At 34.4% G+C, this 13,398-nt stretch overlaps 1 protein-coding gene across 1 annotated transcript in view; it reads left to right on the top strand.

Annotated features, from left to right (window-relative positions):
• Nucleotides 1-13,398, top strand: part of LOC150077813 (salivary peroxidase/catechol oxidase-like) — a 134,156-nt gene that overhangs the window by 98,430 nt on the left and 22,328 nt on the right. The window contains exons 4-7 of the mRNA XM_090384368.1: nucleotides 2,337-2,428; nucleotides 3,656-3,767; nucleotides 8,358-8,575; nucleotides 8,843-9,013. Of these exons, the coding sequence (XP_090240494.1) occupies nucleotides 2,337-2,428; nucleotides 3,656-3,767; nucleotides 8,358-8,575; nucleotides 8,843-9,013 (593 nt within the window). The remainder of the gene's footprint in view (nucleotides 1-2,336; nucleotides 2,429-3,655; nucleotides 3,768-8,357; nucleotides 8,576-8,842; nucleotides 9,014-13,398) is intronic.

Below are 13,398 nucleotides of genomic sequence, written 5' to 3'. Positions count from 1 at the left end.
TTAGCCAGCGGGTGGTTAATTGCTGGAACAAACTTCCATCTGTCGTTGTGGAAGTTGATAGGTTGAATAAATTTAAGGAGGAACTGGACAGGCATTTGGAGGGAATGGTGTGATTTTTTTTTTTTTTTTTTGGCTGATGCTGCATAAGCTCATACACTTGCTTTCTTGCATCACATGCCACTACTACTACTACTACTAGTGTTTTAGTTTTTAGTGTATAGTGTTTTATGTGTATAGACAAGTTATAGTGTTTAGTGTATATAATGTTTTAGTGTATATAGTGTTTTAGTTTTTAGTGTATCGTGTATAGCGTATATAGTGTTTTAGTTTTTAGTGTATCGTGTATAGCGTATATAGTGTTTTAGTTTTTAGTGTATAGTGTTTTATGTGTATAGACAAATTGTAGTGTTTAGTGTATATAATGTTTTAATGTTTAGTGTATATAGTGTTTTAGTTTTTAGTGTATAGTATTTTAGTGTTTAGTGTATAGTGTTTTATGTGTATAGTGTTTTAGTGTATAGTGTTTTATGTGTATAGACAAGTTATAGTGTTTGGTGTATAGTGTATAGTGTTTATTCCAGGGTAGGTATAGTGTTTAAAAAAAAACAGCATAAAATTTCTAAAAATATATTGAAAAATAAAAAAAATGGTCTTCGAGGATTAATAAAATAAAATAAAATTAAATTAAAATAAAATAAAAATTAAATTAGATTAAAATAACGAAAAAATAAAATAAAATAATTAAAAAATTAAAAATAAATAAAATAAAATTTTAAATATAATTTTAAAATAAAAGAGGTAAAAATATATTGCAATTCCATTTTTTTGTTTAAAATTATTCATTTAAAAATTTACAGATGCATATCAGTTCACACAGTATTCAAGAAAGCAGAGAGCTTTTATCGTAACTCAATTTATTTTAATTATGACAACGAACACGGATTCTTTGGGACCAGTATACATTATGAGATCTCCAAAAAATCGTAAACATCAGAGAAATTTATGCTAAGAAAGATGGCATTATTCTACCTCACTTCCTGTATGCCTTGCTATAGGGTCGTTTATCTCCAAATCTGGCCTTCCACATTTCGTATCAGCTGAATATTTTTACATCAGTTGATTAAATGCCAACTTTGGACTTTCTGGACCATCTGGACATAAAACGTTCCAGCAAATTGAAATCATGCCTGTTACTGATAATCCAGTTATCTAATGGTCTTGTGTCCGCGATAGGATAACGTAATCTCCTCATAATCTTGGATCTTCTTCAATGGCGAATTCCAGTCAGGATTGCCAGAGTGATACCAATTCCCCAGTCTAAACTTTCCAAGCTTAATAGATTTGAGTCTAGTTATCCACAATGCAGTCTAACCGGCGACATATTTTGACCTTGACCCTGATAGCAGCTTCATGGTAAGGTGTATCAAAGGACTGCGCACTCATTCATTTTAAACTTCCACCTCAGTGGACCTGTTGTCAACAGTTCCACTCTGTTTCCCTTTTTTTAGTAGTTTGGAGCCCAATATTAAAGTAAACGAGTCCATGGGTGTTCAATACATTTTGTTTTACACAAACATATTGAAGCTGGCATCCATCTCTTGGACAAGTGGAAGCCCCTGTGCTGGCAAAATCGATCTGAAATGTAAGCTGACTTTTCAAAGTTGTGGTAGCAAGGAGATTGGTGACACTGAATGTGTTTGGAAAGTAATGGATCTGCGGAGGTGAACTTGATAGAAACTGCTTGGTGAGAATTGACAGAAGTAACCTCTCTAGCAACTTGAGAAGACTGGAGTCATTGGCAATTTGTTTTTAGTGGTTCACAAGTGGTCGTTTGAATTTCTTATTAGCCCATCTAGCTTGCCCATTGATAGTTAACAACATTAAATATAATCGTAGGCCTTCGAGGAGACAGCAGTATGATTGTGAGTCCAATATAGTCTACACGTGACATTTGAACAGCACTGAAGTTCTCTAGGTCGAAGATTAAGAATGTTATCTGCGAATTGGTGTTTAAATCGTCATGAAACGATCTGTAAAATCTAAGAAGCTGACGGAACTTGACAGGAGAGTCTTGCAAAGAATTATCTGCTCAGAACACAGGTCGACGTTGTCGCTGGACATAATTACTATGGAAGCAACAGGATTTTTATACTTTTCTTTTTTAAAGGATACTTAAAAACATTTTAACCTACCATAAACGCTGTACAATTGTTAAAAGTGAATTAAAAATAATTTTTTTTTATTTCGTAGCCACCTGTTAAACAATAGTCAGTGATATTTTACCACATATTTATTTATTTTAAATTCTAGTGGATTAATGTATTTTTTTTTAATAGGTGGAAAGGATCAGGAAATGGAGATCACGACCATACTTGCATCACTTACGAAGATGTGAACCAAGCTGTTCATGAAGCTCGTGAAAAGTTTGGTAAGTCTAAAATATATATTATCCTCAGAAAAGTATTAAAGTTTCCAAAGTAAGACCAACAGATTTTGTATCACTTTTCTAATGGTTTTTTTCAAATGGATCGAAGCATAAGTTCCTTAAGTTCCTCATGCCTGATCAATATGGCAAATCACTATGATGTAGTATTAAACAGTTGAATAAACTGGAAGAAGTTGGAGAAGTAAGATCTGACGATGGATTGCAGGCTGGCTGAAAGATAAGAGACAGAGGGTTGTCACTAACGATCAGTCTTCAAGCTGAACCAGCATAACAAGTGGAGTTTTTTGGGATCGGTTGGGTCCCTTCCTATTTCTGATTAATGAAATTCAATTACGATGGAATTCAAGGTTTGTGGAATTCAAGGTTTTTGTCAAAGTTTGCTGATGATGAGGATGGAAGAGAGGTTAACAGTTCAATACAGGACATATTGTTCAAAAAGAATTGGATCGGTTGCATGTGTGGTCCTAAAAATGTCAAGTAATGTTTTGAAACAAAAATCCTGGAGTCATGTATAAGCTGCTGGTTCAAGTTGTTCAAGAACCACTTTTAGCAGCAAGGTCCCTCTAATTTTTCTCTCATTGTACATGTACAAGTAAAGATTGGAGATCAATTGTGAATTACACATCGATCAGCCCAGGTCATATTAGCTTTAAGGAATGCTGTTGTTCGTTGTTTTAATTTTTCACCAAAGCAAATAATGCTACAACGCCCTACCAAAAGTATTCTAGCATCCCATCCAACGTACTGAATGGTGTGAACGAGATGTCTTCAAATCAGGAACGGGTTTAATGGTGTGCAGGAATTAGTAGAGGTATTACAAACAAGCATAAATGTACTGACAATGCTTTTCAACGAGCCTTAACTGTTGGATCCTGCAATTTGTCATTCCGTGCCACAAATGGCATCAAGGAACGATAATTATTATTTGTTATTATTAAAGTCAATTTGAGTGAAAGGCACCCAAAGCTAAAAAGGGTTTACTTTGCAGGATGTTACTGATATTAATTGAGCTATAAGAGCAGCGTTGTTAATTCAACCGAGCTTCTACGCTGATCTGGTACAAGTTCTCACCAACAAATAAAACCAATAAATGCTTGTCCAAGTACATGGGAGCTACTTTTTACACATATTGTAACTGTAATTAATTGAGATATAATTAAATGAATTTAAAAGTGTGTTTTCAATTTTTTATTTTATTTTAATATGTAGGTGAAGAGGTACCGTGGGAGATCCATGAGTTGTCATCAGTCTTGCCCAAGCCCCATCATATATCAATACCTGCAGAAATACTTCTGGAAACGACAAGGATTTTGGCCCAGCGGTAAGTTCTCTCTTCTTAGGATTGGTATTCTTTAAATCTATTCAAACTATCTACTTCTACCACAACAGTTTAAAGTTGATTACAACAATCAATTACACTGAGGCTGGAAAGAGTAAAGATAATAACTGTTCTACAACATCATTAACTTTTACCCATCGCAGGCATACCCTCTTCCTCTTCCACCTAACTTTATTGCATAAAATATTCCCTGTTTCTCTTACAATAGAGTATCCAAGAATAATATCTCCCATGAGACTAAGCACATCCTGCTTGTGGTAATTTCCACCGCGCAATCTAATGCATGAAGCTTGGCTCCAAAGCTAAAGCGGGCATCTGAGTTCTTTACGAGTCCCTGATTTAATTTAATCGTCGGGAACGATTAAATTAAATCAGGGACACCATAGACTGGTGCCGTCACTGTCAAGACTGGACAGTGGATAAAGATCATGTCAGTTGATGAGTCTCCGTTTACACTTTGTTGCACCAATGACAAGGCAAAAGTGTGGCGTGAACCTCATGAAATCTGTTTCGTGTCCACCACCCAAATAGCTGGAGATAATATTTGTATGGAGTGGGTCCGCTCATACAGTTAGAAGGTCATGTTACCTCCAAAGAATATCTTTCTGTCGTATTGAACCAACTTCACCCGACAGTGCTTCATTTTTACTCGGATTGCGATTTATTCTTTCAAGACGACAACTTAAGTGTCCACAAATTGTATCTCAATGGTTCGAAGACAATTTCCAACATCTACCACAGTCACCTATTTCATAAGATCATAGTCCAAAAGAGCATATCTGGGAAATGTTGGAAAGGGCAGATCGGCTTTGCATTTCTCTACAGACCACAAGCAGCAAATATGGAGGAATGGTCAAATCTGAAGCAAGTGTTCTTCGGACATCTATTGGAATCCATGACACGACATGTAGGGGCTGTAATTCGTGCAAAATGTGCCCTAATAAATATTGAATAAAGGTTACTCATTTTTGGAGAGTGAGCACATATTCGTGGGTATGAGGATGGGGAAAGTGTATAAAGTTCAAAGGAGAGTATTTCGAGAAGGAGAAATCCACAGAAGATTCAGATGATGACAATTAAGATAAGATCTTGCACCAGTCCGCGAATTAAATGATCACCCCCTGACACTTTGTGCTTGGTAGGACTTCACCATAAACAGATGGATGTCCGGATATTAATGGTAGGACAGTGTATATAATTACAGGCATATCCAAAAATCGTATCAATAGAAAAATTAATGAGATGGACATAAAATTATAAAGAACAGGTGGAGTAATTGATTCTGTAAGGGTTACAGAAGGTTGGCACATACACAATGCTCACAAATTAAGAAATCATTCTTTTTTAAATACAAAAGAAATATATTTAAAAAAAAGATTGAATTAAGTACATGCTCATATGACTCTTCTATAAGTACGTCTCAACTCCTACAATTTAGGTTAACATTGATGATTTCAACCTGCTTTCCATACCTTCGAGGAACATCCCATTCCCTCACTGTAGCAAAGTCAAAAATACAAAAAACAAGGTTGGCAGGACATCAAAGGAGTGAGTCGCATTATAAACAAAAGGAGCCATCTAAGAAAGGAAAAACAAACATTATTATCTCTTCTCTTAATTAAAATGCCTTCTGGCTAGTTGTGTGTGTGTGTTTATTAATCTTGTAGGACGACAGCATAACGTGTAATTTGAAAAAGCTTCGAGATGTAGGTCACAGAGGGTGTTCTCATTGATTGGCGTTAAAAATCTTCTAACCCACTAAATCATCCTGACAGTGATACCTCTGGCCACGTGCACTTTACAAACCCTCTTTCGTTGTGTCCACGCAGATTTTCTACTTCTATATCGCTTAAGAGACTAATAAATATCCACCCTTTCCAATCGGGTCATTGATCATTCGTATTATTTTGATAGTTTCGTACAATAACTGTTAACTTCTCAATTGTGAATCTGATGGATCCGATCCCTTGTGGCTAGCACAGTGGCTGGAGATTGCTGTTTCTTTTCTGTGTAAAAAAACAGGTTTTGTTTCTTATCGAAACAGGGGGACTTTTATTCCCCCCGCGTGGTGGCCCAGTTGATTTTAGACTAGTTTATGAGAGAAAATCAGGTGTCCCTGGCCAAAAATCTCACGATTGGAGAAAAGAATTTCTAGGAGTTGCCTTGATATGGAAGTACTCAAAAGAAATTCTCTTCAAAGCAGCCTCATTAAGACTTAAGCTACAATTAACATTTATTTTTTTAATTACCTCATTACCTCAAACTGCTCTCTCATTAATAAATTACGCTTACCCTCCACATAAGCAGACACCCCTCTTTTCACATTGGATCTTCCCGGACTGAGATCGGTATATAAGGCATACGAGCAACTCAAGTTAACATATAATTTGGAAAAGCATGTAAATATTATCCACGATTTTCCCTTATTAATTTTATTTAAAGACGGATATAATTTTAAAATAATTTTATTTAAAATTATATCCATCCTGAAATAAAATTATATGTAAGAGTGACGTCACTTCCGCAATGGATCTTTCTCTGCTGATTTCCGTAATGGATCCATCTGCTGATTTTTATTTATTATTATTTTTATAAATATTTTATTCAACAAAAACTACAATACTTGAAATTTTTGAGGAGTACAAAATTAAAATTTATTTATTAATTTTAATAAATAATAAATAAATAAATATTTACTTAATTTATACAATTATTTTAATATTAATATTAAAAATAAGATTAATATTTGAATTTATTTTTAATGTTAAGGGTAATATTTATATTTATTTAATATTTGATTTTTTAATATTTATTTTTTTATAAATATATATTATACATATTTTTAAATTTATATTTTTGTTATATTGGCAAAAAGGCGAAACAGCATTAGGGCGTATTAATACAATCTGCTGTTTGTTGTGTGAAGAGGCCCTACATCTTATCAGTGGACTAAATAGCTAAGCGATCTACTTTTCCTTTTTTTTTTTTTTTTTTTCCAGTTGTTCTGAATGAGAAGTTGAAAGCGAGCACGCTTTATATATCGGTCAAAGAAGTGAATCACGTAATAGCTTCAATTAAATGTATAAGAGATCATTTAGTAAAGTTGACGTTTTGCCTCCTCCTCCTCCAACTGAATCCTGAACCTTATTGCACATCCTCTAACTCACGACCAGGAATTTTATGCATATCAAACTCAGACGTGTCGTGTTCAACATGCAGAATTAAAAATTACATTGACTGTAATTAAAAAAAAATTGAGTAATTTGCTAAACTAGTCACGTAAATAGAACTTCATTCCAGTAATCAACTATGAAGGAAATTCCTTATTGCTATGACGTCACTCTAGATTTATATCTATTATACACAAGATTGATTTATTTTTCCATACTAGTTTTTGAAGTAAAACTAAAAATTTCTATAAAAATATTTTAAAACTAAAATTTTTATTTGTATCTATAATTTAATAAATATTATTGATTATTAAATTTTAACAAAATAGAAATTTATTAAAACACCTTTTTTTCCTCAATAAATGTAAAACAAGATCGAAATGAAATAATTCGGTATTGGTTAGTATTTGTCACGTGATAGCCTATTGCATCATGGGAAACATCTATATAATGTTTCTCTTCTGAAGGAAATTCTATTACTGTGACGTCACTCTAGATTTAGATCTATTATTTACAAGATTGCTTTATTTTGTCCATACAAATTTGTGCAATAAGTGACATCTCTTCAATTTTTATTAAAAGTTTTTTAAAAAAAATAGAAATTTATTAAAACGACTTTTACAAATGTGTTGAAATTTCCCATGATGCTATAGAATATCACGTGTCACTTGATATTCTATTGCATCATGGGAAATATCTCTATAAAAACAAAATGTAAGTTTATATATAAAATAATTTAGATTCACCTTAATAATAATAATAATAATAATAATAATAATAAACAAAGAGACTCTCAACAAAAAGTTCTTACCAAAACCAGTGTAATAATTTTTAAATCTTTTTAATTACTAAAAATAATAATTTTTAGGAAAATATTTCAGGAGCAACTTAAGTTACTAACCTGAGTTCCATATTCATAACTAATTTACTATTTCTGTTAATTAATTATTTATTATATGTTCCTTAAATATATAATAATAAATATCAAATTTATTAAATATTTACTAAATAAATATATTTATTTATTTAGTATTCTATAAATAAATAAATTTACTATTTATTTTAACCGATGGAATTTTTAAATTAAATTTAATTAAGTTAATTAACTATTTATTAAAACTAATAATTCATTTAGTCGATTATTAGTTTAATTTAATTAAACTAATAATTAAATTAATCAAAATTTAACCAATGGAATTAATTTAATTCTTTTGAGTAAATTCTTGTCCCGATATACAATTTTTAAAGGTAAATCTGGAATGATGATAATCTGAGGAGAGTTTGAAAATTAATTGAAAGTTTTTATTGGGAATTCTCAGAGTATAATTACGCAATTTCTTCTACAAGAAGTGGTTAAAGCTCTTAGAATGGATCCATGCATTTTGAATTTTTCTCGTTTTAGATTTGACTTATCGTATGATGCGATAGCTCATGGTCTTCCCCAAATAGACACAACAAAAACTGCCATCAAAGAGATCTGTCCAACTTTCCTCCAGCCTGTAAAATGCGAAATCAGTCGCTATAGAACCCTTACTGGTATGTGTAATAACCTGGATAATCCATCTTGGGGAAGTTCTCGATCGGCAATGATTCGATTTATTCCTCCTGAGTATGCAGATGGTAAGGTTACCATACTTTAGTCAATATGAGTTCTTATTTAAAAACAAGTTGAAAAATTAAATTTAAGTTTTCGATTCCATAAGTAATCTAATATTTTAGGTAATACTGGAAGGTTTTTAATGCTGTATTTATTTAAAATATTTAAACATTCCATTTCGCTTTATATGCATTGATAGAAATCAAAAATATTAAAGAGTCCTTTATATTGATCTAAATTGCTGGATGAAAAGAATCCCTTATACAAGTTATACTGTATGTTCCATACAGGCATTTCTGATCCACGAAGATCATATGATGGAGCACGTTTGCCAAGTCCACGAGTGTGTAGTCTAGTCCTTCATCACGACGAAAGTGAACATGATTTTGGCGTTTGTAACATGGTAGCAGCGTGGGGTCAAATGTTGGACCACGATCTGACTCGAGCTGCCCCTTCTTTAGGTAGGTAGTAATAATTCGTGATAATATTTGTCAAACACAATTATTTCTTAGCAGATTAATTCACTAAACAGATTCTTTAGCACATCATAACTTTACACAGATTTATTTATGATGGTATATTATTTGACACAGGAGGACAAGTCCAAAAATTTAGGAGTGAGGACTCCTATGCTGTGTGAACGAGGACAAAATCAGTCACTATGCAGTCATCCAATATTTCGGTAACTAAAGGAAATTCATGAGGATATGGTTGCAATCATTGGGGAGGATACCTCCTCCTGTTCCATGGGTAAGAAGAAAGGCGGCAAAATTTAAACCAGGGAGGAAGTGCATGGAAGATGACCTGTGGAAGGCCTGCAACGTTCACCATTACAGAAATTATTGACAGTGTTCATGATCTGGTGATGAGTGATCGAAGAGGGACAGTTCGGTATATTGCGGCGACTTGGGCATCTCATCTGAAAGTATATTCCACATAATAACCGAGGTTCTCGCTTAAAAAAAAAAAAAAAAAAAAAGATGTCAGCATAATTGGGTCCCAAAGTTTTTAAGAGCAAATCAAAAGCGGAACAGTTGTCAAGTGGATATTTGCATCATTTTCAAGCAGATCCAACAAATTTCCTTGAGAGATTTGTGAGCATGCATGAAACGTGGGTCATTCACTTTCACCCAGAGAAAAAGGAGCAGTCCAAACAGTGGAAACACAGTTCTTCCCTCTCCCTCTGAGTCGATTCCTACTGCTAGCAAGGTAATGCCATTACCTTGCCAGCAGTGGGAATCTTGTTCTATTTCCATGTCTGAACTGCATGAGTGTAGCTTTAAAATCTTGGACAAACCACATATTCACCAGATCTAGCATCATTTGACTTTCATCTGTTCCCTAATTTGAAAAAATGCCTGGCTGGCGTCCATTTTCCCACCAACACTGACGTCATTACTGCAGTGGATGCATTTTCTTTGTAGCTGGAATCAACACATTACAGCATCGGTGGAAAAAGTGTAATGACTCCAAAAAGCACATGTTGAAAACCAACATGGTATTAGACTCTAAAAAACCGTTCATACTCAGGACACGAACTTTTCAAACATCCCCATCATGTCCGCGCGGGTTAGAATCACATCAATGGCGCGAGGGAGTCAGTCGGTCTCAGGAGTGGATAACAAAGTTCTCTCCCCCCCCCCAAAGGAAACTCGGCCCACCTGCTACATCACGAGTGATGTAGCAGGTGCGCCGCCTGGGGGGAAAAGACAGCAAAACAGCTTTAGAGCACAACTTTCTGGTGATAGAATGGATTAGTTTCGAAAACCTGTCCCGAAGCGTTACCTCGCCGTATCGTGCCAGCGTAGTAATTACATCTTTCCGCCGGTAGAGACGCGTCGTAATTATAAAGCTTGTATCGTCTGCAGCAGCGGAAATGTCCTTCCGTGCAGATGATACAAGTTATTTCCAGTTTGAATCTTTGTATAATGTATGTGGAAGTGTTGCTTTCCCTCTGTCCTAATGACACATTTCATGTACAGATTGGGAGAGAGATAGATAGATAGATAGATAGATAGATAGATAGACAGATAGATAGAGGGAGAGGAATTTAAATGGCTAATTAAATAAATAGAAAATAAACAAATCATCTCAATTATGCTTGAAACAAAATTCACAGCAGAAACCTCAAAAGAAAGTAGTTCGGTGTAACTTCTATTTTTTATTTATTTATTTTATTTTATTTTTTCAAAGTGAATTTTCCTCTTTTAAAAAATAATTTTATCTTCAATATCATGTTTAGAAACAGAGGATATAGAATATATTTTTTTTACTTAAGTATAAAAATGAATTTTTAAAAATATTAACTTAAAAATGTATTGTTCAAATCTTTTTATAAATTTTTTTAAAAAAAATTATAAAATTTTTATGTAACTGAAACTTTTTTTTTAGAAGTAAATATATTTAAAGGTGTTAAAAATGTTTATAATATACACTGACATACTTGGGGCGCTGTAAATTATTAATAAAATTATAAATATAATAAAATTTATTAAAATTATAAAATAACATGAAAAAAGTGTATATCAATGTCTTATGCAGCTTATAAATTTTCATTTTTATGTTGATATATGGAAAAAGAATGAATATTCAGCAAATCGACCATCGTTCACTAATCAAATTTTTGAAGGTCGGCAGAGGTCAAAAGAAATAGGAAGTCATTTGAGGATTATCCAAAGTCTGGTTGGCCCTCTGAAGCAATCAATTTTGAAAGCAAGATGGGTTTCTAGAAACCTTTCCATTCATTACAACCATCACTGGTTGGCGTCATCAGCAGAGATTTAAAACTAATTCTCGCTAATCCAGATTGATTTTTGGATTATGGTGATGAACATTGGCTACATTTTTATAATCCTAAATCAAAATTAGATAGCATGCAGTAGAAGCACAATGGGTTTTCAACTCCCAAAAATTTCCAAACCAACCATCATTCAGTAAAAAAGAGGAGGAAAGTTGTGTCATCGGGTGTTGCTTCTCCATGTCAATGCACCCATGAACAAAGTCCCGGTTGCACAGATTAAAATTCATGAATGTGGATGAACAATTTAACCATAAGGGTTTTCCAAGTTTGTAAAACCCTCTTATACCTTCCTCCGATAGCCATATAATATAATTTATAAATAATTATTATTTTAATGGTCTCCAGGAAGGACTGACATATGCATGAATGCATTGAGTTGTACAAGCACGAGCCGATTTGCAAGTATTGCGGGATGAAAAACCTGGAAATAATTCCCGGGGAACCTTTCGACTAAGTACAACCTCGATTGAAGAGGATTTTATAAATCCATCGAACTTAACTGGAATTCATGGCTGGAGAACCTGTAGTGATTAGAAATCCAAACGTCCACAGAATAGTCAGAAAGATTCATGATCGAACTTAACGGGTTTCTTAGCAACTACAAATCATGATTTATTTATTTGTTTCTTTTTTTTTTTTATGTCACGTGAACGGCGCTATTTCAAATGTCAGCGGTGATCTGTGAGCGCGTGCAACATTGCCTGGTCGGGACCTACATCTATCAGAAAGGTCTCGTTTATAAAGAGCAACCTCACGTGTGTCCGTGCTGGTGCTTCATCACGTCATACCATCTGCTGTGCATGTTAATTATGGCCATCATGACGTATTTGTGTTCCACCGACCACCTTTCCGCTATTAATTTTATTACTCTTTCCCAAGCTTCTCGTAGAGGTCAAATACCAACCTATAAAGTGGAGCTGTGTGCTCATCTTGATTTCAGGTCTTGTTTTTTTTCGTCTGAGAAATCTTTGGTACGTCTTACGTCATTGAAAGGGTAGGACGTGTGTTTGTCGAATAAAGCCTCGTTGCTAGCACAGTAATTAAACACACTGGACAAAAATATACGAACCTTTATTCAGTATCGAATCGGGCCACCTTTGTTTCGAATAACAGCATGGATTCTATAAGCCACAAAGTTGAAGGAAGGGGACTTCGTTGCCAAATAGCTATCTCCAACATATTCCACACATTTTCAAAAGAATTCAGATCAGGTGAATGTGGAGGCCAGGGGAGATGGTGGAAATCGGAACCATTCTTGCACGATGCGCTGTTCATTGTCATCCATAAAGTGGCAATCACCTTCGGAATAAAAGTGTAACATTGCAGGGTGCAGTAGATCTGATACAAAATTCAGATACTCCCTGGATGACATTCGACTTTCTACCAGGATCAACGGACCCAGTCCGTGCCAATAAAACATTCCTCATACCATGATATCATCTCCTGATGCTTGGGTTGTCCTAACAAGGCAAGCAGGGACCATCGTTTTGTGAAGTTCTAGCCATACGCTGCCTACCATCAGTGCAAAACAAAGTGTATCGTGATTCGTCTAATCACATGACTTTCTTCCATTGTCCAATCACGACGTTCTCGGCACCACTGCAAGCAGATTTTTCTGTTTTTCTCTGATGCAAGTGGCTTTGAAATAGGCAGGTGCCAACACCCAATTTCTTCAATTTCCTGCGCATGCTACTGCTTGAAATATCACTAAAAACCTTTGAGATGGATGCTTTTGAGAAACCAGTTATATCTTTCGTTTCTTGAATCGTGGCTCCTGCTAAACATACACGCACAATAACACCATTTTCAAAGTCTAATAGATCACGAGTTTTTTGCCATTCAGGATTGAGATTACTGCAGTCGAAGAGCCTGTGCAATCTTTATACTCAACGAGACAACAGGTCCTCATAATTTATTCGCATTTATTTGCATTTCTTCTGTCTGTCTGTCTGTGACTGTCTTAAAACAAAGGCTCATATTTTTATGGTCAGTTTGTGTTATCTGCCCTTCCTGGTTCTAGTCCCTCTGTATTGGAAGAAATTTTAT

This window comes from Mastigoproctus giganteus, chromosome 11 (genome assembly GCF_048544385.1).
Source record: "Mastigoproctus giganteus isolate SK-2022 chromosome 11, ASM4854438v1, whole genome shotgun sequence".
Taxonomy (NCBI): Eukaryota; Metazoa; Arthropoda; class Arachnida; order Uropygi; family Thelyphonidae; genus Mastigoproctus; species Mastigoproctus giganteus.
The sequence above is the reverse complement of the archived record's forward strand: the minus strand, read 5'-3'. Positions and strand labels throughout refer to the sequence as shown.